General features: G+C 50.8%; 1 protein-coding gene across 2 annotated transcripts; it reads left to right on the top strand.

Moving 5' to 3' along the window:
- Positions 1-438: 438 nt before the first annotated feature.
- LOC114845782 (glutamate receptor ionotropic, NMDA 2C-like) lies at positions 439-26,597 on the top strand. 2 transcript variants are annotated; one of them, XM_029134216.3, is made up of 16 exons: positions 439-1,269; positions 4,349-4,700; positions 5,842-5,940; positions 11,106-11,171; positions 11,366-11,554; positions 11,738-12,078; positions 12,446-12,560; positions 14,289-14,500; positions 16,899-17,061; positions 18,146-18,308; positions 18,713-18,838; positions 19,487-19,716; positions 21,212-21,372; positions 21,683-21,870; positions 22,635-22,867; positions 23,914-26,597. In XM_029134216.3, exons 2-16 carry the CDS (start codon positions 4,365-4,367, stop codon positions 25,468-25,470), a joined length of 4,179 nt encoding a protein of 1,392 aa, XP_028990049.1. In that variant the 5' UTR covers positions 439-1,269; positions 4,349-4,364; the 3' UTR covers positions 25,471-26,597. The 2 variants fall into 2 exon arrangements, with proteins under 2 accessions (XP_028990049.1, XP_028990046.1); XM_029134213.3 differs by having other exon boundaries at positions 16,896-17,061.
- The last annotated feature ends 1,251 nt before the right edge of the window (positions 26,598-27,848 follow it).

Below are 27,848 nucleotides of genomic sequence, written 5' to 3'. Positions count from 1 at the left end.
TTTGAGCCACCGCTGAGAAAACCCTGATCACACGACGGGAGGTTATTTTCTCAGGCTATAAAAAGCTGAAAACATTATGTAACCGCAGTCACTGGGTGAAGGCGCTCATCTTCATGTAAAAGTGGTGGATCGCCCCTTTATTCTGAGGAGCTGCCTGATGTTTCCTCACACGTGAGTGACGAGCGTCAGGTATTTGACATTTCCTCCTTGTGATAAACAGACGGAGCAGCGGCGGCGGCAGGGATTCGTTCTGGACTTGTTGATAGCGAGAAGGAGAGGAGTGTGAGATAAGGAACGAACCGGCAGAGCAACACGGTGGGTTTAGCAAAAGTAGGCAGGACACATGACAGGATGAAGGTGAATAATACGGAGGAAACGGGAGCAGAAGTGAGAGAGGAGGAGGAGGAGGAGGGGGCGAGCGAGCGAGAGGGAGGAGAGGGAGGGAAGCAGGCTAAATCCTCACACCATTATTACCAGGACTCACATGCAGCCCCTCCTGTGATGGAATGAGAGCAGATAGAGAGAGATAAAGAAAAGATGGAGTTAAAGAGGGAACGGAAAGCAGGATTACTGGTGTGACAGCACCGGCAGCGAGGGCGAGCGGGCGAGCGAGCGAGAGAGAGAGAGAGAGAAACTCTGCCACGGGAGGAAATCAGTGCAACAGGATGAAGACCTGCTAGTGCACAGCCGGCCGACCCACAGACCCGCCATCTGTCCCAGCGCCTCCGTGCCGACAGCTGGATCACCTCACACACATGGGAGCGAGGGCGAGGAGGGGCCAGCACCGAATCCCACCCTCCCCTCACCGGATCACACAGGACGGCACCAGCCGGCACCCGCACCACAGGAGGCGAAAAAGTTAGTGTCCCAGGACGCGGCCGCTGCCCGTCCCATGGATGCGCTGAGCCCGGTGCCTCAGAGCCGGCAGCCGGAGGAGGCAGCGCGGGGGAGAGCGGGGGAGGAACGCGCGCTCGCGCTCCTGCGCTGAGGAGCCGCCTCACCCCCTCCTCACCCATCCAGCGGGAGGCAGCGGGAGGCTGCGGGATGCAGGCGCTGCCGGGCTGAGGCGCCGCCTCCGCTCGGGTCCCGTCCTCACCTCCACCGCAGACGCCACGAAGAAGAAGGGGGTGAGAGACGGGTGAGGAGAGGGAGTCCGAGACGTCACGCACGCCGGCTGTCACGCTGGCGACTCCAGATGCCCGTTCCTACAGGTGCTGAGAGCAGAGCGGCAGGTGACAGCGGGAGCGGCATGGAGCAGCGCGCACGCAGGTAAGGCTGCGGTCCGATCCGCGGAGCCTCGCGGTGCTGAGGGGAGTCCTCGGCACGCGCCGTGACTCCTGGTGACTCCTGGTGACTCCTGGTGACTGATGGCTGTGTGTTTCCTCCCCTCGTGAAACACAAATGCTTTTATTGCTGTAACCTGTGCTTAACTGGGTGGGTTCTGATGTCATGGACTGATGGGGTCCAACCTGCGGCACGCGGCCCACGGAGCGGCCGCATGCGAAGCCAGTGAGTCAACGATCACTGCTGAAAGTCAGACATGGAGAACCGGAGGAACCAGGACGAGTGCGATTCACGGCAGCGTTTTTTGTGTCACGTACGTTGTGATGAGGTGACGTTTGAGGCCGAGCCGAGGCACAAACGGCCCCCGACGCCGGCGCCGTAACAATTTCCTGTAAAACTGTCACGTCTTCATGTGTCAGAGCAGGAAACCACAGAGTGTTAATAAGTAAAATATGATCAATGCGGCGACGTTGACGCTCCACAGACCCAGAATCAGCTCAGGACGTCTCTGCTCCCGTTGGGGTCACACGCTGTGTGTGTGTGTGTGTGTGTGTGTGTGTGAGTGTCTGTGTGTGTGAGTGTGTGTGAGTGTCTGTGTGTGTGAGTGTGTGTGAGTGTCTGTGTGTGTGTGTGTGTGTGTGAGTGTCTGTGTGTGTGTCTGTGTGTGTGTGTGTGTGCGTGTGTGTGTGTGTGTGTGTGCGTGTGTGTGTGTGTGTGTGTGTGTGTGTGTGTGTAAGGTTCCAAACCATCCTCCTCTCCAGAAGCAGAGAACATGTTGCTGCTGCTGCAGAACCAGTGTTCTCAGCGGGTTCTGTTGGACCGGTGTCAGTTCTGCGTAAACGAGGCTCAGGAGAATCCTGACGCCTCACGCGTCAGAGCCGCTCTCCTGCCGTGAGCTGACGGGAGGAAGACCTTCAACTATTAATACAAGTCCAGCGTCAGAATTAATGCAATCAAAGCTGTTTGGAGCTGTTCAGGCTCAACTCGACGTGTTGCTAATTCTCCAGGGACGACGCTCACCCCCCCCCCCCCCCCCCCCCCCCCCCCCCCCTCCCCCGTGGACTCGCTGCAGGGACTCCATCACTTCCTGCCAAACGCTCCGGCGGCCGCTCGCCTGCTTCGGCCCCAGCGTTTTGCCTCCTTCTCGTTCTCTCGCCTTCAGTGGATGTGAAACAAAGCCGCTGCTGATGCAGGAATCTCCATGACAATAGAAGCAGCGCCACGCTGTCTCTGGCCCCATCTGGGCCTCACCACAGAACCAAGCCGGGCTTCCTGTTCACTTTAGGGTCTTTTTACGCATGATGAGGAGCCCGTCCCCATCGTGGGTGTGGTTTAAACACATACTGCTGCTAATCTGGAGCAGCCACTCACACACTCAAACACTCTCTGCTAATCTGAGGCCCTGTTACGCTGAGATTACACCGATACATGAACAGTTGACCTGGATCACATGATCCTCTCAGTTAAAATGTGCGCGCAGGCTTCTGCTGCCTGTGGCTTGTGTTTAACCAGTTCTCTTCTTCTTTCACGGCTCAGTTCCTTTAAAGGTGATGTTGTGTTTTTAAAGGATCATTGCTGCTCATTTTACCACTGTCTCTGTGTGGAGACGCTAGTGTCTCTGCCAAGATGCTGACGCTTTTGTTACTCAGACGTCTCGTGATGCTGTCTGACGTGAGTGTTAATTATAAATGGTGGTTTCGGGTCGGAGGACCGTTTCTACAGAACCCATCCTTTCTCCCACAGATCATTTAAACCATAATCAGGCGCTGTTTGCTGCAGGTCTGTGGCTCTCAATGAGGTCGTCCAGTGGGGCTGGAGGTTGCAGATAACGTATCTATATGCAGATGACACTGCTCAAAACATCATGAAAACAAATATGTGATTAACAACTAACAACAGCAGCAATAAACAACAGCAAGAATAAAGCTGTATCAACAGAAACATTAATCATCACTACAGAATGTGTCAAAGGTTCAAACTTTATATTTACTGCTATGAGCGCTTTAAGCCCAGGAGCCTGAAACCTTATTAAGCTGAATGATTGATATTTCCAGGACCGTGAGCGATGAGAAGGGGCCACGGTTAACCCCAACCAGAGCTGGTTAATTATCTGGACGTCTCTGACGGCCACAGCGACACTGACTGGCTGCACGAAGCCCCGTCACCTGTTCTGTCTGAGGCGCACAGAAAAAATGGATTGACGTGACTCCACCAGATGCAGGTGTTGACTGATGAATGCACCTAGTTTTTAAATTGGGTCAAACGCTCCTTTTTGTTCAGATGATTCAAGGTTTTCCATTTGACGGACGACTGATCTATTATAGGATTAAATAAAATGTGGAAGCTTCTGATTGGAGCCATTACGAGGTTGTCGAATAATCTGCATTGTTCATCCCAGTGTAATCCTTTGTGTGTGTGTGTGTGTGTGTGTGTGTGTGTGTGTGTGTGTGTGTGTGTGTGTGTGTGTGTGTGTGTGTGTGGGAGGGGGGGGGGTGCAACCTGTGGCTGATCAGATTATGTGATCGTGACTAAAAGGTTTCCATCGATTCCTCCATTATCCCAGAGCCGTCACTCAATGATTTGAACTCCACGGTCCAGAAATGATCAGAACCTGTTCATTTCGCTGACATATCACATCCGCTGCAGCGTCATGCATGACGTGTTGCTTCATGTCATGACATGGGAGCGTGTGGAGAGCAGCCGGCTGCAGCGATGCAGCGATGCAGCGATGCAGCGATGCAGCGACCTGTGTGGCAGCTCTCCCCTCCATCCCGCTCGCACTGCATGTGTGTGCAGATACGAAGGTGATTACAGTGGTGACACGGGGGTGGATTATGGAGGATTACATGCACGCACTCTTGAACACACATACCCAACACACATGGACCGTGGAGTCCAAATGTAGGGCTAATACTGTGGCACAAAGGGGTCGGAGGCAGAAACAAGGGATGGATATGTCCTGATGGATTATCAAGCATTATGTCCAAACATCATAAAAGTAAAGCAGCTTGCATGTGTGATGGTTGCTCTCTCCCCCCCCTCCTCTCCCCGCGCCTCCCTCCAGGCAGTAGGCTGCCGACATGGCCGTTCCCAGCGCATCTCCTCCTTCCTCTCCTTGGCCTCCTCTCCTCCTCCTCCTCCTCCTCGCGTGCCCCCTGCAGGCCCGCCCGCTCCTCATCCACCCGTCCATCAACGTGGCGGTGGTGTTCAGCGGCTCCAGCTACCAGAGCGAGATCCGAGGCCACCTCAGCGGGGAAAACTTCGTGGACCTGCCGGTGGTGGTGAGCCCGGTGACGGTGCTGGTCAATGACACCAACCCGCGCGACCTGCTCACGCGCCTCTGTGACACCATGGCCATGGAGAAGCTGCACGGCGTGGTGTTCGAAGACGACGTGGGCTCCGACGCCGACACTCAGGTACGACATGGTTTCAGCGTTTCGGGTTTCCCTTCCCGTCCCCTCCTGGGAGCCGTGCTGCGTATTTATGCTTCCTGGAGCGACTCAAGGCAGTGTTTAAATCTAAAATAAACCCCTGTGCTGTCAGCTCGAAAAAAGAGATTCCACATGTTTATTTTATTTAGTTTGAACAACAGCTCTGCATTGATCGCCAGGTTTCACTTAACATTTACTCATCAACGACAAACAGAAGTCTGAGGGGCAGCAGTGCATGCTTTGTTTGTGCCTCATGATAATCCCCAGTCCAGCTCCAAACTGGCCACGTTTCAGATGCCTGCTCCACCATATGGACCAGCAAACGGAGTCTGTAGTAGCTCAGTACTAGCAGTACAGTAAATACAGTAGATGCTGGCGTTGAGTAGTGAGTGTCATTTGATTAAAAACCTCGTTAATGCTCTGCTCCTGCATGTGTACGAGCAGCAGTTTCCTTTTCCCGTTTGCTGCGTTTCATATGCAACAGTTTGACCCGCAGCAGATGGCAATCAATCAGTCTAAGCTTTAGCTGCACAACTCTGCAACTGTGACGCACTCTATAGTGTTCATGTGTGTTTCCTGGCTGAAGCAGTTACGTGTTCGCTGTCAGCATTACGTATTTTATTTTATTTCGCATAGGTGTAGTTGCGGGTGTAGTCCTGCAGGGGAGCTCTGACCTGCGGGGTCATGTTGAAGGTCACGGTGCTTCCCTTCTGTCGCTGCCTTCACACACGAGGAAAAACAAGTTTTTTTAGGGAAAATCTTCTCCAAAGGTGCGGGCTCCTCATCAAATCAGACATTATTATAGTCAAATAAGATTAGACGCGTGTTTGGATGCGTTTTTAGATGGTTTCTGTGTATTTGTCATATAAATAACATGTGAGCAGCATGGCGCTAGCACGTGCTAATACCGTTAGCATGCTATGCTAACCTCTGCGCAGCCTGTGCCATGTAGCCGTGCTTTCAGGGTGTTTGCTGTTAACGTAGGAGCCGGTATCAGGCCGTGTTTGAGTAAATGCTTGTGTGTTCCAGAAGATATTTCATCCCCTCTCTTTTATTCAACGCCTCCCCGCTGGGTGACTGCACATGTTCCAAGCTTCCTTCACGCTAACTGTCTGTTTGCCTTCAGGTGGCAGAAGTGGCTCAGATCCTGGACTTCGTCTCCACTCAAACGGCTCTGCCGATCGTGGGCATCAGCGGCGGCTCGGCCGTTGTCATCCCGTACAAGGTACAGTCCACACGTCACGTCAGCTCCGGGATCACAGACCGGTAACGACCGTAGCGTACGTGAACCCTGGCGGCGGCGCCTCTGCCTCCCGTCTCCGTCAGAAGTCTTTCTCACCGGAGTCACTCAGCTTAGAACAACCTAAGTAGGTCAGATCGGTGGCAAGCAGCTCGCTGCATGCAAATATTTGGCTATGAGTAATACAGATGGTTGAATTATCAGCAAAGACTGCAGCCATCGACCCTCATCAGCTCGTTTAATCCCTGGCTGGGAAAATTCAGTGAAGGCAAAGTTTGTGAGAGGAGACAAATGCTGCGGGCGATCTGTGCCTCAATCAATCACCCCTGTGCACCTGAGGGGCAGCAGGGCTTTCCTGCTATGATTTGCCAGGCATCCCATTGATGAATGGAGATGTAGAGCAGAGAGATGTGTAGTTAGATTGTAAAGAGGAGATTGATGACACTGGATGGATTGTTAATCTGCACCTATTCTGCAGCTTCGCCTCATCTCCTCCTCTCTCTGCTTCCAGCTCGTGATCCCGTCCTCCTTTTAATTGCTTTTACTGTCACTGTCGGCACCTTGTATTTATAGATCCAACTCTCACACGTGGAAACACACATGCAAATGAACACGTTCGCGCACAGTTGCACATGGAGCTAAATGGGTGTGTTCCTGCACCTATCCGGCGCTGCAAACCGAGCTAGAAAGTGCAGCTGCGTCCGCGAGCGGCGGCTCTCACCTCCACATGACATTCTGTGAGTTCTCTGTTAATCAAACGGTATCTGCAGATGTCATATAATAAAACGGTATTAAAGAGGAGCAGCTCTAGTCGCAGCAGGATGATTGATTTGCTGTGTTTTGATGGAGGAGTATGTGAGTAAGACGGAGGTGAGAGATGCCAGGGTGAAGCTCTGCTGACAGCTGCCTGAAGGCAATGTTTTAATGTCTCACACATAATTCTCCATTCCCTCTTTTATGAGAGAAGTAGTCGTTCCTATTTTTCTATTCATTTTTTCGGTATATATTCTCTGCTCATCACTTTCTATGTGTCCGTATCTCTTTGAAATCCTCCCTTAATGCTTCTATTTTTTCCTGCCATCACCTTCAGTATTTGATACATTTGAATCCAGATTCTTTGCCCTGTTGTGCACTTGCTGAATTCATTGGGTGAAAGACCTTTGTTCCTTTCTGCACTCCTACAGCTCCAGGACCCCATTAAGCTGTTAATTAGACCCTTCAGGAGCCCCCCCCCCACACACACACACAGAAAACCAGTCACTTTGGACTTTTTCTGTTTTTTTGCTTTCCTTCATTTCCTTATGGACATGTTCATATTTACCCCAGTTGGGCTTTTGACACTCGTCTCACAGTTCTTCTTCTGCGCAGTGTCTCTGAAATGACAAAATATTTGGGTCAAAGTTTGCCGGTTCTCACCCATGTCTGGTTTGTAAATAGCAGAGTTGATCAGTAGCGGTTCACGTTGCGTTATTTAACCTCTAAGGACCAAACACAGCAGGCGACCACATTTCCTGAAGAGTGTCAGAAGTACAGCACAGTCTCGTGAGGGACGTCTGTCGAAGGCGTCATTCAGCCTCAGCCGCTTTCCATCTCTTATCCGCTGCTTTGTTGTCAGCAAGGAGGGAAAGAGCTTGTCAGAGGTGTCTGGCACAATGGGGCAGGTGTATCGGACGCAGAAAGACGCGTGAGTGCACGATTCTCATACGGGATAAAAGAGCTCAATAGTGCTTGATTATCAATAGCCTGATGATGAATATCTTTGATGGCGGGTTTTAAAAGAAGCAGCAGACGCCTGGGCCGCCTATTTATGGCTCCTGTCTCAGTGATCTCTCTATGGCAAACAACAAGGAAGGAGGGATTGAAACAAAGATGAAAAGATTGAAGGAAGGAAAGGAAGTGTGTGCTTTGTCAGGCGTCGCGCACATCAAGCGACGGCGAAGAGGAGGAAATGAAGAGCTGAGAGAAAGCGTGAGAGCTGTTCAATAGGAGGAGTCGGAGCGCAGAGGCTGAATGTGTTTTGTGTTGGGGCTGTGAGTCAGTGCAGTGAGCTGGGTGATCATTAGAGGGAGCTGCATCCAGATGTAGAAGACAGCGAAGACAACCTTTATCAGCAATCATTTTAATTTGTTCTGCCGTCTGATAAATGAGTCGTTACGATAGCAATGATTGTGCACCAGCGTCTGCTTTGTGCAAAAGTGTGTATCAGCGTACTGAGGTCTAATTATGCAATTGGTGAAAAACTATTTTCAACGTCATTTGCTGCTGTAACACGTCCCTGCATGTGGTTCAAGAAGCTCTGTCCAAAGATTGTAAACAGAAACCGTAAGTAGCAGAAGCAGAAATGAATTACAATAAATTATTATGACAAAGAAATAAATCTCACATTATATTTATTTAGATATTTGGGTCTATTTGTTGCTTTATCTTTATCTCCGCTGAACCTCTGGCTTTGTGCCCATCCAGTCGTCAGTCAATCCGTCCATCCAACGCTAAAACAATTCAAAGGCTCTGTAGTATTTAAAAAAATCACCTGCTACAGAGGAGTTTTCTGCTTAGTGTCTGTTAATTAACGAGGCCTTTGTTACGGCTGCTTTTGGTAGCGAACAGTAATCAACTACAGATGACAGCTCTTATCAATTACCATAAAAGCTCCCAGAGACAAAACGCAACCAAAGTCTTTGATCACAAACACGTTTTTGTTTATTGCATTTGATTAATTGTGGCTGTAGATGATGAACGTGTTTGGAAGAATCGGCGACTAAACGGGAGTCTGCGTGGCTTTGAGGGTCCATGAGAACTGGACTGTGTCAGGTCACGGAGGCCTAAGGTCTCTGCTCACGCTGCTGGAGCAGAACAGGAGCCGGACGTCTCACTGGATCAAACGTTTCCTTTCTGGGCTTTTGTTTCCGCGGCCAGACTGACCCGCTTTCTCCACTCGTCCTTCTGTCTCTTCTCCCCCTTCCCTTCACTTCTGGATCTCTCTTGGCCTTGTGATCCAGAAATCAACTCCAAAAAGAGGCCACTAGAAACCCAGAGCGGATGCACAGAATCCCCATTGGAAACGGGGAAGAAACCACATTAGCGCCAGCGCGGCTGCAATCTTCACAGCGTGGCCCAGTAATTTCAGCACAGCGGCGAGTCTGAGCGCTAGCGCTGCTGCTGGTTGCACATAGACTGAAAGCAGGGAGCTCCACTGCACGGCTATAAATCCATCAGAGGCGCCTCAAACATGCGTTAGAACAAATGGCGGTGACGTGTGACCGGTTCACCTGCAGGACACGTCTACGTTTTCACCAAACAGGCTTTTCAGAGGTCAACAGTTAAAGTGGAGCTTTTAATTAGCAGAAGTAAAGTCTCCTTCAAATGGTCCTTGACTACATTCACTCTGAGCGACACGTACACGCACGCTGCATCTGTTTCCATCTGTGTGGACGACCTGCTTCCTGTTGGACCAGCACCGGCGGGAGGAGGCGAGTGTGCAGCCACCGTGTCCACCGTCTCCCTGTCACATTAGCATACGCTCCTGCAGCAGCGCTGCTAATTATGTCTGCGTGTGACAGGCGCGCTGCCAGGGTGCTGAAGAGCGGGAGGAGGAGGACGAGGCGATGGAGGGTGTGGACACGCAACAGGACACTTCTGCCGCTGTTTGATTTCACTGAGACGCACGTGGATGTTTGATTCTCAGCTATTTATGATGCTGCCAGTTGAGCGGCGATGAGACACCGGGCCCATGCGGGTTCTGCTCCGCTGGCTTGTTTATCAGCGCAGCCGCGACTAACCGGCTTTTTAGTGACACTTCTTCAAGTTGAACCTCTGAGCTGAAGTGGGCCACTAGACTTACCCAGTTGTTCCTTCCTTATTCATGCAGCGACAGCCTGACTGGCGTGCCCACTTCTATTTCTGTAGTATTCTGATGTGCGGCCCAGTCTGGAGCAGCCGCGGCCACAGGACCGGCCCCTGGATGCGAGGCTCACACAAAGTCAGAGGCAGAAGCGGTGAAAGTGAGTGACGGCGAGCGGAGCTGCCGCTCCCGTGGAGTTCCTCAGGATGAACAGCTCTCTGGGGCTTCGCAGAGGCGCTGAGCTGCTGGGAAGGGAAGCGCAACGGGAAGGCGAGCTGACAGTGATTCACCTTGGAGACGAGAACGGACTGAAGAGATCTGAGACCGGCTCCCAAATGGCCTTTGACAGTCCAACACTGTCTGCTCCCTTCTTGTCTCACTCTCATGCGTGACTTCTCTGTCTACGTGTGAGCTTGTGTATTTTTAGACTTCCCAGACCTCCTGTCTCCACATAGAGCAGGATGCTCGTGTGTCGTCCACACACACACACACACATATGGAATTTAAAAAGCCACGTTGCCCCGTTCTCCACCGTCTTGCACCAGCTGCCTGTCTGGTATCGAATCACATTCAGAATATTACTACTGGAGGTCCTGCGGGCTCTTGCACCTGCTTACATCACAGCCCTGCTCTCGGCCTGCTCCACAGCCGGGCCCCTGGGTCTCCACCAAAGCCCTGCTATTATATAAAAGCAGGCGGACGCTCCGACAAGCCTTTCATTTTATTTACCCGCCTCTTGTCTTCAGCCTACTTTACCTGAGGGCGTTTGAGTCTCTAACAGACACACAACGAGCTGATATGCAAATGTATGCTAACACGGGCACATAAAACACCGGACCACCCGACTTGACAGAACGAGAGCAGCAGGACTGAGCGCGGGCAGTTTACACACCGTTAATTGAGGCTGGATATGGACAGGTATCCATAAATATGCAAACTATAATGTAAATATTCATAGGAAGACGGGATCTTTATTGCTTTTGAGTGCAAGTATATATATTTACCACTGAGCGTTGCATCCATCAATCTCAATAAAACTTCATCATCTGTGTAGTTGTTTTTTGTTAGCACTTCTAAACACATAAAGATGTCATCCAGTGTGAGCAGAACTAAAGCCTTGTTCCCGTTGGACACGTCTTATCATCTTAATTGGCTTTGGAAGGTGGTTCCACTGGTGCACACAAGCCTGCCAACAGGTGGAGGACAGATTATTAGCACAGTGTTCTAATAGTGGCACAGTTTCATCCACATCAGACCCACAGTGATACAGATGTTGGTGATTCTGATGAGAGGCGGTTTGTCTTCACAGGCTGATGGATCGTTCTTCCTACAGATGGGAGCGTCACTAGAGCAGCAGATTCTCTGCATGTTTAAGGTACGAAATGACATCAGCTGAGGAATGATGTCGGTTGTAAAACCAAATGGCTAAAGTCCCAAGAATTCAGTCTGAACTTGTGATGCTTCGAGTTGATTTCACAGTATTTGGTTAAAGCTGAAGGTCCTGACTGTTTTGTAATTGGAGGTCTGTCTTCTTTATTGACATCGTATCATTTCACTTCCATCCCACAGCTAATGGAGGAGTACGACTGGGGCGAGTTTGCGGTGATCACCAGTTTGCTGCCGGGCTACGACACCTTCGTGGACATCGTCGAGTCCTACACGGACACGTCCTACTTCCTGTGGAATCTACAGGACGTTTTGTCAATGGAAATGTCTGTTGGGGCCAATGATGTGAGGACCAGACGGATGCTGCAGCAGGTGAATGGGCACATTATCACTTAATCCACACACACGCAGGTGCTGTTAACCGGTAATATCATGCAATGAAATAGATCCCAGTAAGCGGCACTCTGGCTTTTAACCATCATAAGATCCAGTTAAACTCCGAAACGAGCTTTTGCGATGACTCATATTAGCGCCTGGCTGTGTTTCTGACTGCAGGTGGACTCTCGGGTCCTGCTGGCGTACTGCTCCCATGAGGAGGCCCAGTACTTGTTCAGTCAGGCTGCTGAGGTAGGCCTGCTGGGCCCGGGCTACATCTGGATCCTTCCCAGCCTGGCCGTGGGCAACCCTGACAGTCCTCCACCTGTCAGCTTCCCCATCGGCGTCATCGGCGTCATCACGGACCAGTGGAAGAAGAGTCTGCGGCAGCGCGTGCGTGAGGGCGTGGCCGTCATAGCCAAAGGCGCCGCCGGCTTTAAGAAGCGCTACGGTTTCATCCCCGAGGGACACGGCGACTGCAGCAAGCCGGCCAAAAGCTCAGACAACAATACTCTTTTCAGGTACTTTTGTTGGCATAAAAACAAGTTGAAGAGGTTCATTAGAAATGCATGAGAGCACTTTGAGCCTTTACACATCACATGGGCTCACATGACATGAAGCCTAGTAGTTGCCTGAATTCATTATTCACAGCCCAGTGTGTCATGGACATATCACTTAGCAGACAGGAACACTCGACCTCCTCACGCGCCGCCGCTGTCGTCGCCTAATGAGCTCCCCCCACTTCTCAGACTAGGCCCCCTGGGGAGCTTTAGGTTTAATTATGACGTGATCATTGTTTGTTTGCATCGCTGGACACGAATATGTAAATCCTCAAGTTACTTGATTGCAAACTCCTGCTGCACGTGTTTGTGTCTGTGTGGCTTTCAGACACATGTTGAATGTGACGTGGGAAAGCAAAGACCTGTCGTTCAACAGCCAAGGCTTCCTCTCCAACCCCTCCATGATCATCTTCACTCTGGATCGGGAGCGACTCTGGGAAAATGTACGTACACCCTCCACGCCGTTACATTAGAGATAATGGGTAGAAGCAGAGCGCTGGTGCAGCTCCAGCCACCTGTAACTATTCAGCTTTTACTGTATGTGGGTGCGGAGCCTCTGACCCACACACATCATCTGCCTGTTGCTCTGGGAGTAAAAGTGGATTAAAATCTTGACCTCAGCTCCTCCCAGACTCTTTGAACAACGCGTGCAGTGTGGCTGTAATCAGGATTGTTGTTGCTTCCTGTTGGAGCCGTGGTCTTATCTTCCTCCTGTTTTGTCTTGAGGTTTTCATTCCCTCCTTTACACGCACGCACGCGTTCCAAAGCCCCAGGGCGTATTAAAAAAGTGCGGCTAAACAGAGACCTGGACGTAATCTCACAGCTCCAGTTGAACTAATTTATTTCTGCTCTCCAAAGACCAACCTCCTTTATCAATGTCAGCGCCGGCCGTTGTGGGCTTGTGCTGGTGTGTACGTTGCTGTTTGTGCGTGAGTGGCTTCGTCCTCACGTGTGGCTTTGTTAGAGATGCCGTGCCGTTAACGTCCTCATCCTCAGCCTCTTCGCTGCCTCTGTGGCCTGGAGCTCGTCCATAACGGTTGCTGCACACCGGCTCTTTCCAGGTGATTCTCCTCACGCGTGTGCATGACTATTCAACCTTCTGCAGCTCTGCAGAGCATTTTAGTGTCTTTCAGCCGGTTGTCTCGGTTTCACACCCTGTAACTGCAGCTTTTTCATTTACTCTCACCAACCTTGTTAGTAGTAGCAACAGCACAGAGCTGTGTTCAGCTCAGCACCAGACGTCTGGGCTGCTTTGCTTCAGACCTCGTACTGTTTCCAGAACCTCACCTCCAGGGTGGTGAATGTGAGGCTCCACAGGTCGATGACGGAGCTTAAAGCGCCATTACATTGATTGATCCTCACTTCTGCCGCCCTGTCACTCACGGACGCTGCACAAAAACAAATCATTGTACCTTTGTGCAAATTTGTAAGTCGTCCATGTGCGACGATAGTGTCGCGAACAAACGAGCTGGAGGGAAGAAGAGGCCTCATTACCGCGGTGACGGACTGAGTCTCGTACGCGGTGAGCGCCGGCTGAGCGTACGGCTCATTAGGCCCGGCTGATGTGACAAACGGTCACGGCTCTCACTGGGAGGGTTTCACTGAGCTTAGCGCCGACATCAGTGGGATAATTCATTGTGTGATGTGACATTATACAGCGGTTCTGGTCCGAAGTGGCTGCGTGTGACATTAAAAAACTCAGTCTACCGTTGTGTTCCCAGTCTGTTATTTTCAGCTCGCTGACTTTGACGCAACAGCATTTTTTAGCTGTTAAAGCATTAAAAGAAGTTCATCATATTTTAAACAAGACAGCGAACAGCGTGAAACAAATGGCACTAATCACGCGTGGACTTGAACGGTGACATTTCACTGTTTATGCAGATGAAAAAAGAAAATAAATAACAGAATCTGCCCCCGCTGCGATGTTTGATTAATGCGATGCCGTCAGCTTCTCTTTGTTTTAATATCTGCTTCCTCAAAGTCTTTTAAGTCTCCTCAGGACGCATTAATGAACCCTGCTTCTTTCATCTCCTAATCCTCTTCCTCCAGGTCAGCACATGCTAATTTCCCTTTATACATTTTTAAAAATATCAGTCATCCTGTGAATAAAGGAAAGACGAGGCTGGTGAGAAGAGAGGGGTCAGAGGACTCAGCGTCTGCTCCGTCTTCAGGTGGGCACATACATTCGGGGAAGACTCTACGTCCGCCACCCGGTGTGGCCTCGGTACAGCAGCTCCCCGGAGCACGTGTCTGACGACCGGCACCTGAAGGTGGCCACGCTGGAGGAGCATCCCTTCGTCATGGTGGAGAAGGTGGACCCAGAGACCGGCACGTGTGTCCCCAACACGGTGCCCTGCCGGCGTCAGATCAATGACTCTGACAGGTAGCGAGAGCACGCACACACACACGCACTCACACACACACGCACTCATGCACGCACGCACGCACACACACGCACTCATGCACGCACGCACGCACACACACACACACACACACACGCTCTAGCACACACACACGTCCCTGTGCTGCCATGGAAGTGGGGACCCCCATTGACATAATGCCTCCCTAGCCCCTCACCCTAACCATCACAACTGAAGGCAGATGTGTAACCTTTGCTCTAATCTAAACCAAAACCCAATTCTAACCTCAGCCCTAAAATCACATCTTGACCCTCAAACAGGTCTGGTGGGGACCTGCCCTCACTTTGTCAAAATGTCCTCACTTTGGTAGGAAAATACGCTTCTTGGTTCTCACTTCAATGCAAGTACAAGTACACACACACACACACACACACACACACACACACACACACACACACACACACACACACACACACACGCTCCGTCTCAATTTACTGCAACCCTCCACTCTTCATTAAGCACAGACTAAGTGTGTGTGCTGAGTGTCCACAGCCATTAAACAGCTATTACACCTCTGACTTCTACAACTGCTGCTAATGGCTGCACGTTGTTTCAGCCTTGTTTTTTCAGCTCGTTGTTTCAGCTTCGTCGTTTCAGCCTCGTTTCAGCCTCATCGTTTCAGTTTCGTCGTTTCAGCCTCGTTTCAGTTTCGTCGTTTCAGCCTTGTGGTTTTAGCTTCGCTGTTTCATTGTTTCTTACTGTAGTTCTACATACTATGAGTCCTGCATAAGACATGCTCTGATGTGGAGCTTTAGTTAAGGTGTTTCCTCTGTTTTCCGATGCTTCCTCTCAGCCTCCACTTCTTCATCTCTTCATCACACTGGAGAGTTGTTATTTCCATCTTAACTGTTACTGGAGGATTTTCTGCCTGATCCTGCGTCTGCCACAGTTTGATCCTGTTATTTTACAGATATGTGACACTGTGATGTGCACACAGATGATGGACGGCCCCGCTCTTGTTTGCTCCGCGTCTCCCCGGTTAAACGCGGACCGTTTGTTACAGACACGTCGTGGCGGTTGCTGGCTTCCACGGTGCATTGATTGCAAGTAAAGAAGATTTATCCGGCCGACGCGGGGACATCTGTCACAGCCGGCCGTGTGATCCCATCCTGCCCCTCACGGTTTCCCCTTCGCCACTCCTCTCCGACAGGCATGTCCCATTTGGACGGCGACCAACAGACAGGGAGAAGGAGAGAGGGAAGGCAGTTAATCTGGCCGTGTGGTCCGAGCGGCGTCCCTGTACAGCAGATGTTTGTCACGATTAAAGGTTTTTGTCTTGCTCATTAAAACAGTTTCTTTGGACAGATGATGGCTTGTTTTGCCAGAACGCTGAGCTGATTAAGAGCAGAATTTGCGCCCTGAGCGAAGCAGCTTCGTCGCTGCTACGTGACCCTGTATTGTTTAGCCCAGTAAACTATGGGCAGAGTTTGGTTGTGATGCCACAGTCATTTGGTTTCTAATGTTCACTGTGTTGCCTGTTCTGGGGCTTTTGCTGCAAACATTAACATATACTGGATGATGTGCGTTTGAGAATCTTCCTCCTCCCTCTTCCCGCTCCCTCATGGCTGCACTAGTTTCAACCCACTGAGCAACACAACCGCTGCTAATCCTCGGAGGCTGCGGTGCCGTACTGTATGCGTCGTGCATGTGTGTAACGCTGCATTTATCAGAGCCATTGACTCCCATAAAGCAAAGAGCCGTTTAAACGTGAAGCGAATGCACAGGTTTGTGAAAATGATCAGCTCCAGCGTTAACTACTGGCTGTGGTTCTAGCGTTCAGGGCCTCGTGCTCCTTCCTGACTCGCTGAGGTTCACACTTGTAGGTGTTAGTGCTACGCTAACGATGATTTACTTCGCAGCACTCTGTTGTTTTTCTTCATTCTTCTTTTATTACTTCTCACCATTTCTTGTCCTTCTGTCTTCTTCTTCTACACCCCATTAAGCAGCGAGGCCACAATGAGGAAGTGAGTGCGTCCCTCAAATGCTACAAACCTTAATGGCCTTTGATTAGAGGCTGTCGCAGTCGTTGAAGCGTTCAGTGGGCCTCGCCACACTTCATCGTTGGATGTGATTGTTTGTACGTTGTGTCGTCTCTGTCTTGTCTCTGCGAGACGCTTTGTTAACAGCCATTGATTTTAGCTAATGAACCAGCCGTCGTCTGCCCTTCACTTTGTTGCTGGAAGCTGCAGCAGCTGTCAGCGTGAGAGGCCGCGACTATTTAGCAGTTGGAGTCTGAAACGAGGCAGGATCGCGGAGGCTAAAGATAGCCACGGCTGCAAGGACGGGTTTTGATCATAAGATGTGGAAACAAGACTGTATTTACTGCGTGTGTGACTGTGATTGCTCTCGTCCTTCTAGCAGCTTCTTTGGAGAGTCCTACACCAAACTCTGCTGCAAGGGCTTCTGCATCGATATCCTGAAGAAGCTGTCCCGCACCATCAAGTTCTCCTACGACCTGTACTTGGTCACCAACGGGAAGCACGGCAAGCTGGTCCGTGGGATTTGGAATGGCATGATTGGAGAGGTGAGACCGGGGCCTGAGTTATTTAAAGAAGGATAAGTCCCTGAATGCAGCAGCTGGTGTTGGGTTGCCTAGTGGCCGCGCACAGACATTTATCAGAGCAAAGTGTTTTAGAAATGTTCATGGACAAATCGAATGTAATAAATGTAGCTTTAGGCAACAACATGGCCTAAATACTCTGAAGGGTTAGTTAATAAGGTGAAGAATAAAGGGCGTGGAAACTGGACAAAGTCAAAACACAAAGTCACAGGAAGAGAAGAAGGAATTATTTAAAGCTCAAGCAGTTGTCCTCAGTTGTCATTAGACACTGAAGCATTATTAGGACCAACGTCATCACTCATGCATGCGGCCGCCTGATGGGTAAAGTGCAGCTCTGTGCCGCTCTCTATTAGCGTCCGACGGACTGAGCTCGTTCCTTAGCTGCTAAATGTCCTGTTGCATTATTTGCTGTTTCAAACTAACGTGCAGCAGGTTTTCAAGGTCACGGTGCTGGTGGACGCTGTGGCCTCAGCTGGAAGGACCTGGGTTTAAATCATGGCCTCTGTAGTAGTGAACCTCGGGCTAATCACTGACTCATATAGTGGCGAATGTGTCTGCTGTGTGATTGATGGACGACACTCATGACGCCCCGAGCTTCTGGGGATGAGTTTATCTGGGTCAGTGGTGTGAAGCCGTGCACGTACATATGGAGCTAACACATCTGAAAGTGAACACTCTGAACAGGTGTTGCTCAGGAGAGGCTTCCTGCTGGTTTTGTGTGCCTGAAGGCATCACACATGATCTGTGTGTGCGTCTGCTTTATAGGAAAAATATCCTGGATAGAAATGCTTCTGAGATTCCGCTTTGTGTCACTGGATGTTTAAGACAGGACAAATGAAGTTCACTCTGTGGCTCCTGTCTGATTGTGGAGCTCATGACTTTCAAAATTCGCTGCCTCTTTGCCAGAGGAATGCGTGTCAGTGCGTCCTCTGGGACGATGGGATGCAGCTTGTGCTGTGATGAAAATGGCACATTAATGTTTATGTCACGGCAACCACAAATACTTTGGTGCAAACGCAGAACAGAGACACACTGTGTTTCCTCTCAGGTTGTGTACGGACGAGCGCACATGGCCATCGGCTCCCTCACCATCAACGAAGAGCGCTCCGAAATCATCGACTTCTCTGTGCCATTCGTTGAAACCATTGAAACGGGCATTAGCGTCATGGTCGCCCGCAGCAACGGTACAGTTTCCCCATCTGCCTTCCTCGGTAAGAAAAACAGCCGCTGCTGCTGCATCCATTTGGGTCTGATTGTGTTCAAACCCGTGACGTGTTGTGTTTCGTACAGTGCGTGTCAGCCATGTTGTGTTCCTCAACGCTTTCCCTGGCGATGGCCTACTTATTCCAGTCTCTGCAGACGCTTCAGGAAAACTTCCCATTAAGCTTTTAGCATGCCGATAACTCTGGCCAGCAACTAAATCCCTTTACGTGCTGCGCACACACCTAAATCCCCTTTCCAAACCCCAAACAACAAAATTCAGCACAAAATCCTGAACAGTGCATTCCCCGCGTCTCATTTGAGCTTCCGTCAGTCCCTCGTCGCCCTCGTGCCGTCCTGCTGCAGCGCGTGGAACGCTCCTCATCACGTTGTAACCCTTTATGTTGCTCCTCAGAGCCCTACAGCCCAGCGGTGTGGGTCATGATGTTTGTGATGTGCCTGACGGTGGTGGCCGTGACGGTGTTCGTGTTCGAGTACTTCAGTCCCGTCGGATACAACCGCAGCCTGGTCAGCGCCAAAGGTGAGTCTGAGGACAGAATGTTAAATGTGGGCAAGCCACATCTGAGAGGAAAGAAGACAAGCCTGTCTTCATTCCACAAATCCTTGTTTGTGCTTTATTTTGTCTCAAGTGGAATATTGGAAGAATTCATTATTTATATTTAGTCTATCTAAAAATAACTAGGCCTGTGAAGTTATGAAAAGGATCCATAAATGTACTTAATTTGCATTTTACAAGGCGTTTTACACTAAGCCTGCTAAATCCAACCCGCTGTGCACGACCTGCAACGTGAGGACTTCTCCAGCAGGATTTTGGGGAGAGGGATAATCAATCCTGCAAAGCGGCGCAGGCGGCGCGCGCCTCGTCTCCAGGTCCAAAAGGTCATTTTCCTGTTTTAATTAGCGCTCGTCGCCGTGCTAATCGAAGCGTGATTGATGGCGGTGGCACCCTCTGCTGCTGTGCACGAGCTCCGGTGGCGGAGAGCGATGGGAACGGGCCGGGTGCGAAGTCGCTCTGCAGCGCAGACGTCTGCAGAGACGCATGAGAGGGTTCATGAATAATTACACGAACAGCAGGAATACGGAGAAATGGAACAGAGAGTTCAGGAGACACGAGCCGCGATATGAGCTTGAACCTACAGTTCTGTTTCATGCCTTTGTGCTTTTCCAGCCCCCGGTGGTCCAACGTTCACCATCGGGAAGTCTGTGTGGCTCCTGTGGGGCATCGTCTTCAACAACTCGGTCCCCATTGAAAACCCCAAAGGAACCACCAGTAAGATCATGGTTCTGGTGTGGGCCTTCTTCGCTGTGATCTTCCTGGCGTCGTACACCGCCAACCTGGCCGCCTTCATGATCCAGGAGCAATACATCGACACGGTGTCTGGGCTGTCGGACAAGAAGGTAGGCCACGCCACCGCTTCCGGCTGTGAGGTAAAGGTTGGACAGCTATTGAAGGTCCAGTCAGGCGCAGACGGCTCGAGGCCTCGTCTTGGTGCTTAAAGGCAGCATCACCTCTTATTTGGAGTTCATCACTCTGTATCGACTTGTGTAAAACTGACTTGCAGTAAGAAAGAAAAGACCAAGTCAAGCAAAAGAACTTTGTTGTGAGCATCTCTGTCCTTTTCCGACCAGTGGGGCGCCCAGTGGTATGAATGACTAATCAATGACTGCCTCCCGTCAATACAGATGAAGTCTCGACTTGTCCTGTCAGTGTTTCCGTCTGTCCGTCAATACTCCCCCTGTGCTGTCTCCATCTCTCATCTCGCTCACACTGTTAAAGCACCATCGCCAAATGTCAAACGATTCAAAAAGCCGCCGTGCTGCAGGGAAACAACCCCCACGCACTTCCTCCTCCACGCACAACGATTTCCACCTGTAAGAAAACGGCCCCGGAGGAGGTTTAGAGGAAAAGCATTTAATTCTGCACAGATAGCGAACACAGCTCCCGGCAGGGCTCAGCAGAGCCACCTCAGTGATCTGTGGATAAATTAACTGGCTGCATATGCACAGAGTCAGAGGCACTCCGCTGCCCCTTCATTCAAATCCTATACGACAGAGGATTAGGTGGATTTAGGTGCTGGAGTGCTATGTTCACGTCTTCCAGGATCAAAGGATCAGGCCTTCGTCACTTTCTGCGTCTCCTACTGGTAATAAATGCAATAAATAGGCAGGAAACAACAGCTGCTCGCGCTGTCCTACCGTGACAGTGGCTCAAACCTGGACCTCTGCTGATTCTACAATACCACTATTTTATATCTGCTCTGATCTCGAGCGGTTGCAGCTAAAGGGTGATTTTGTCACGTTCAGATGGGCCCATTCATTTGCTCCACTCAAAAGGTCAGTACTGGAACAAAGACGAATGGCTGGTTCCCGTTTACAGTCCGATCAATCGCTAGCGAGTGTGTGTACGTCGCCCTGCGATCTGGCACAGATGACCTGATGTGGGATCATCTGATGGCGATGATGAGGTGATGCTGAGTTTAGCTGCTGATCAGATCATGATCAGTCCCTTTTCCTTTTCTTTTCTCCTCCATCGTTTCCTTTTTCCTCTTCCTCTTTTTCCTCTATGATCATATTTTTCCGTGATCTTTCCCTCCATCGCTTTCTCTCTGTCTCCTCACATGTATTTTTACCTTTTTGTTCCCTTCTCTCTTTTTACTTTTCTTTCTCCATCGCCTTCTCGTTTCTTCCTTCTTCATTCCCCTTCATCTCCTTAATCTCGCCTCTACTTTGTCGTCCTACTCTCTCTCCCCTCCCCGTCCTGCTCTCAATCTCTCCAGTCTCTCCTTTCATTTCATTTTCTCCTCACTTCCTTTTCCACTTTGTTTCTCTTTTCTAATTCCTTCTCTCTTGGCCTCTCCCCCTCTTCCTCTCCCCCTCCTTTATCCCCCTGCAGTTCCAGAAGCCACAGGAGCATTACCCTCCTTTTCGCTTCGGCACCGTCCCGAACGGAAGCACGGAGAGGAACATCCGCAGCAACTACCCCGACATGCATACGCACATGATGAAATACAACCAGAAGACGGTGGAAGGCGCCCTGGACAGCCTTAAGACCAGGTAGAGCTCAGATCAGGCTCAGAGGAACCATGGGCACGGCTGTTAACACATCTCCAGTGTCCAACCCTTCACTTTTACTTTATGCTCACTTTCCTTGTGCAGCAGCACGCTGACACCAGCCTTTCACTCACAGCTCTGCTGTGCATGTGTACAGAGCTTGTACAGTGCTTTATGCTGCAGCGTGAGCCTGTCTGTTAGCTGAACGGCTTCTACTGCTCCATGCGTCACCCTGTACATTAGATGACATGGGAGGTTGACGGTTCGAGGTGGGTTTGTGCATCCACACATTCTCTCTGATCCGTTCCCGCAGTAAGCTGGACGCCTTCATCTACGACGCCGCTGTTTTGAACTACATGGCCGGGAAGGACGAGGGCTGCAAGCTGGTGACCATCGGCAGCGGGAAGGTGTTCGCCACCACGGGATACGGCATCGCTCTGCAGAAGGACTCCCGCTGGAAGCGCCTCATCGATCTGGCTCTGCTGCAGTTCCTTGGAGATGGTGGGAACTCAACCAGGCCTCGCATCACATGACACACACTCACTCCTGCACTGACACGCTGACGCTCTAACGCGCTGAACTGGCGCTCGTCCACTTCAGTGTGAGCAGCGTCGTGGGAGGGAGGCTCACCACGAAGAGTTAATATCCTGCAGGACAGCGGGACACGTCAGGGATATGATTATCTCCATTATACACTCTCACACACACACCGTGATCCTTGCAGGTGTGGAGCTAATATTCTCCCTCCTCTGAGAGCTTAGGACCTCCTCCTCACACACACCACCACATAATAAATAGTGTATTTGTGGTCAGCGTATGATAAAATAGGCCGTTCTCTCTGGGGGCCACTGGCAGGAAAGCAGCTCGCGAGGTGGCCACCTCTTCGCAGGCCTGGAGGAGTAGCTTTCATGGTAATGATGATGGAGACGTGTTCAAAAGCTGCCACTTGGACCCGTTCAATAGGGTGAATGTAGCTACGCCACAAAGCCTGACACTGGTTTGGCTCAGTTCTCCACTGGATTTGCAACAAAATAACTGATAATCCCTCTAAAATCCTATTTTGCCTTTTTCTATCTGCTTATGTAGCCATCGGTTTTACAAAAATGTAAATACTGTCGCTCCAGTGCACATGTTTATGTGTGCAGAGAAGGATGTTGGTCTCTGGGTCCAACCTTGGTCGACCTAAACTGAATCCAGACTCCTCAGATGTCTTGTCTAGCTTCTAATCAAACTCACGCCTGAGTTACCCTCCTCCGTCTTCACAGGAGACACCCAGCGTCTGGAGACCGTGTGGCTGTCGGGCATCTGCCAGAACGAGAAGAACGAGGTGATGAGCAGCAAGCTGGACATCGACAACATGGCGGGCGTCTTCTACATGCTGCTGGTGGCCATGGGCCTCAGCCTGCTGGTCTTCGCCTGGGAACACCTGCTCTACTGGAAGCTGCGCCACTCGCTGCACAAGTCCCACAAACTCGACTTCCTGTTGGCCATCAGCAGGGTGAGACGCTGGAGTCTGAGGATGATGAGCAGTTGGGCTCCTCATTGTTTACGAAACCTCCGTTGGCTTGATTGCTGATTGCAACGATTATGGGAGAACCTGACTCAGAGCCTTTTGCATTGATGATGTCGTCAGGCGACCGGTTGGCTCACAGTAATTTGATTAGTCGACTAACAGCTTGATTGGGTGATTGAAGGCTTGGCTTTCTGTGAAGTGGCTTTCATGTGATGATAAATATGTGCAAGTGTGTATTTGCATGTAATTACAGGATATTATTGGAAGGCCTCGTTATAAAATTAGCTAAACTGTCACGGCACATTTATTAGAGAGGAGGGGAAAGAAAACATGAGAGAAAGTTTATTTAGCATTTAGATCTGATTGTTTAGCGTTTGCTTTCAATCAGCCCAAGTCCCGGTTTGTTGATGAGGGTGTTTGGGAACGTGGAGGTGGAAGCTGAGTCAGAACACACAGCCAGGAGTGTGGACGGGTCCAGGCTGCTCTACTGTGTAATTACACCATTGTGCCTGAATCTGGGTTTTATCAGATTAACGGCTAAATGACTATCTGATCATTAATCCGTATGGGGCTGCCCCAAGGGCCAAATTAAATTTGGCTGTTTCAGGATCTCTCAGCCAACTGTAAGCAGAGAGCAGTCATGGGATTTGGTTCTGTTTGTCCATGCAGTTGGAGACGGTTTGTTCTGCAGGGGACTTAAAGCCAGTGTGTGTGTCCATGTGTGTTTATCGGGGCAATCCTCTCAGCTTAAACTGTTTTCCTTTGAGTCCCGGGAGAATGCATAATGAATTTGTTACTAAGTCTTGCCTCAGTGACAAAATGAGATATTAATGAAAAGAATATATTTTACTGCCAGTGGGTTTTTATTAGTTTGGTGGAGGATTGTCACCAATGGGGCGAAGTCTCAAGTGTGAAATGACTGGATTTATTCAAGGTTAAATAGTCTGTGGCTTAAATTTCTTTTAATTACGAATGATGAGCTGATTCATGCTTCTCTCTTCTCCGTCTCTTTGTCATTCTCCCGCTCTCAGGGTATTTACAGCTGTTTCAACGGCGTGGAGGACCCCGGACGCTCCTCTGGTTTGGCCAAACCTGACCTGACCTCCAACTACGCCCAAGCCAACATGCTGAAGATGCTTCGCACCGCCAAGGACCTGGTCTCCACCGCCAACGTGGAGAGCTCCCTGGACAACGCCACCAAGACCATCGAGCAGCTGAGCCGCCACGGCGGCAGCCTCCCGGTGCGCGTGCCCCCGGTGTCCACGGAGGCCGTGCCCGGGGGGTTCGCCTACATCACCGAGAACCACTCGGCGCTGCCGCAGCGCTCCATGACCCCCCCGCTGATGGCCGTGAACTCTCTGAAGCAGCAGAGGGGCGTGGCCAGGCCCACGCCGCTGCGCTACACGCTGCCCGCCCGCTCCGCCCCCTGTCTGTACGACCGGCCCCTCCCCGTGTCCAGCCTCAGCAGCCCTCACCTGGCCGTGGGCGAGCCGCTTCCTCACCAGCACCCGCACCACTACCAGACCACGGGCCGGCTCTACGTGGACGCGTACCCGCACTCCCCGTTCATCCCCTACGCCGACCTCCAGCTCCCTGACATCTACGCCTCCCATCCGGTCTCCTCGCCTCAAGGCCATCACGTCCCAGCAGGTTTGTCACGACGGAAAAGAAGGTCCAGGAGCTTCCACTGCGAGGAGGACGTGGAGGGGAGGAAACCAAGGGACCAGGACATGAGTGAGAAAGGCCCCGTGTCTCTGAGCGAGCTCAAAGCAAACCACCTCCAGGAAAACCACATCTCCGCCCCCAGCGTTGACAACATCTACTCAGGGGAGACCATGTGCCCGAGGGTGGAGAACTACGGCTCGTGGCCCCCAGAGGACCTGGTGCTCAGGGGCAGGAGAAGGCACCGCCGGCCCTCGTTCCTGAAAGCCACCTGGGGCAGCGAGCAGATCCGCCCGCTGGATGAGTCGCAGTCGTCGCTGTCCAGCCAGTCACCGTCCACCCTGCCGGACCTGTTCCCCTGCCTCCTTACACAGACCACGGCGGCCAAGCCCTGCAACCCTGCCCACCTCAGAAACAACCTGTGCCTCCCCAGGAACCAGGCCTACCTCCACATAAGGGAGGACCAGAGGAGGCCCAACGGGCGGAAGGGCCAGAAGCTGCGCTACTCGCAGTCCACCCACCTGCCCACGTACGGCGAGGCGGTGCGACACGGGGCAGGCCTGGGCCGAGGCATGGTGCGCAGGGCCACCAGCCTGCTCAGCAGACAGTACGCCCATTATCTGAATTCCTACCCCGGACTCCCCCTCTACCACGGCCCTCTGGACCTGCAGCACCACAACCAGGCCCCCGGCTGCCACCTGAACCCCAGCCCGGTGTGCCAGCTGCTGGCCTGTGGTGGGGGGCGATGCGGAGCCCAGAGGGCCCTGTTGTACCAGGACAGCGTGTACGGGGCCTACGGGGTCTACCAGGGCTCCCAGTCTGGATCGGAGGCTCAGGCCGCTCAGGGAGCGGGCGGTCCGCCGGGGGCCAGCCCCTGCGCTCCTCGGCCCTGGCGACGGGTGTCCAGTCTGGAGTCTGAGGTTTGAGTGTGAATCAAGGGGACCTGAAGCTAGACCAGATGTGGACAGGACCGCTGTAGGTGTAGTGCTTTTATCGTATTGAAGAGTTGTTCTGACTTGAAGTAATTTTTGATGTGACAGTGTGTTGGAAAGCAAAGTCTGCAAAGTTTACAGAGTTGTCGGATGTTCTCCAGCTGTGATTTATCACGTGCTGCTTTCCTATGACGCTTCTGTGTTTTCTGTGCTTTAATGTGCACTAAGATTTACAACAGTCCACGTGTTGGCACATTGGTTGAACATAAGCAGAGTTTTCATACTGTGTTTGTCGTGTTTGGGATTGTGTCAAGTAGATGAGCAGGCGAGGAGCCGTGGACCAGGACGGGACACCGCCACCAAAAACAAGCCGCCACTGTAGCACGAGGTTCCGACACAGCTGCCACACGTGAAGACTTTAATTCCAACATGAGATCACACAAGCATTTAGCCTCCAGACACACGAGACGCAGTTTTCTAGGTTCAAACACAGTATCAGTGGATGACTTTCAGGTAACTTTAGACATTGTCTTTTGGAGCTAAACCCTTCACATGTTGCTTCGGTGACGAGTTGAGGAGGCAGAGACTTTGTGAAAGCAGTCCATTTGAACACAACCTGCTCAGTGAACGTAGTGGGACAGCGTCGACCAGCACAAGGTGTCTTAAACCATGGACTCGCTCCTCACTGGGCCTCAGAGGCCCCAGAGCAGCACAACATCACACAGGGCCTCGGTAAACATGTATTCTAAGTACTGCTGTATATCAGTATAGACAAACGTGATGTGAGGCTGTTCGTGTCATATTCATGTATTCTACTTATGATAGGAATTTATAGTCACTCTTAACATTTTCTAATCACACTTATGGCACATTCTGAGTTTTCTTTTTGTAAAGCTGTTGCTGATTTGTCGTATTATTTATTATTGTATTATCTATCAGTTCACTTACAGTAAGATACTCATCATTCTCTCTTTTATATTCCCTCTTTTCCTGCATCTCCTCTAACGTTTAATGATCAAATTTAAATGAGGTAATTGAAAACTATTCTAGTATCTATATTACCTGGCTCCCTCACCGTGTAATTAATCACTTAGACTAATTAAAGAGCCTTTTGAATTTTCTTTGTGGCGTCTTTTATTGCTCTGGTGCGGAAACCTTTTACATGTTTGTATGAACAGATTAGAAAGGAGTAATGTAGAAATGATAGAAAGGAGATGACACAGAAAGCAGGCGGGACAGAGGATTGAGACACCACTCTGATCATATGGGGGTCAGGCATCTTCTGCAGCCCCCAGAGAAACACGGCTCTGGTGTTTGGGCCACGTCAGCTGATGCCTGACACAAATACGCAGCCGCTGCCGACCATGTTCTTCAGCTTCACATCGACCGTCTGACGCACGAACCGTCTGAGCCGTCATGACACAGCTCTAAACCTCCACTAAGGTAGAGATGGGAGTCCGGCTCAAGGTGACCTGTTGCCATGGCGATTACTCTCTCCCTGTGCTGTTGTCATGACGAGATAAGACTCCATTCAGAAGTGTGGATGAGTAATGTTGGACACTCAGAGCTTTGATTTTTCCATTACTCCCGGCTTTGTTACTGGAGCGCTGGCCTAGATTGGACCATAACATTGATTTAATCCTCCACGCGGCCACAGTCCCATATTCGTGGAGTTCAAGGTAATTGGACGTCTTTCCACCTCGCACAGCAGGAAGCTCAGCTTGTCTCCATAATGATATAATTAAGACGTGAGGCCTGATTCATGCCTGGACGAGCGCATCAGATCTTTTCCTGTACAAATAATAATAAGTATAGTAACTGGGCCATCATCACTCACACGCTCCTTTTAGTGTTGTGGAATAAATTAGCCTAAAAAAGTTAAACGCGCTATTTATAGAATCGTAGAATTAAAAAGGACAGTTGTGAAGGTAAGAGAGTAACTGAACGAGACACTTAGCTCCTCCAGAATAGCTCCACTCCAACTCAGCAGCGTTTCATCGGAGGATGAAGATCTAAAGATCTATAGAAGGAGGCTTTGATCCCAACGCAGCCTTCACACGGTTGGATCTATTCTATTATTTAAATGATTATTTGTTGCTGTTTGAGGACATTAACCAAAGAACTGATTATAATTCACTACACGCCTGTCTGACAAACGACCTGTCTCAACTAATATGTCAAGCATATCAAGAAATCAATGCAGCGCCTGAGACACAGCAGTGACAGTGATGAAGTCATACAAACATGTTGATGCGTGGAAATAATCCATTTACATTCATAAACACACGCAGACGAGGAGCGGTCGGGGGCCGTGAGGCGTTAACATTCACGTCAGGACGGCGGCGCGTCTAGAAAGACCCCCTTCGACGCCA

This window comes from Betta splendens, chromosome 19 (assembly GCF_900634795.4).
Source record: "Betta splendens chromosome 19, fBetSpl5.4, whole genome shotgun sequence".
NCBI lineage: Eukaryota > Metazoa > Chordata > Actinopteri > Anabantiformes > Osphronemidae > Betta > Betta splendens.
Note: the sequence above shows the minus strand (reverse complement) of the source record. Positions and strands in the feature narration are given on the sequence as shown.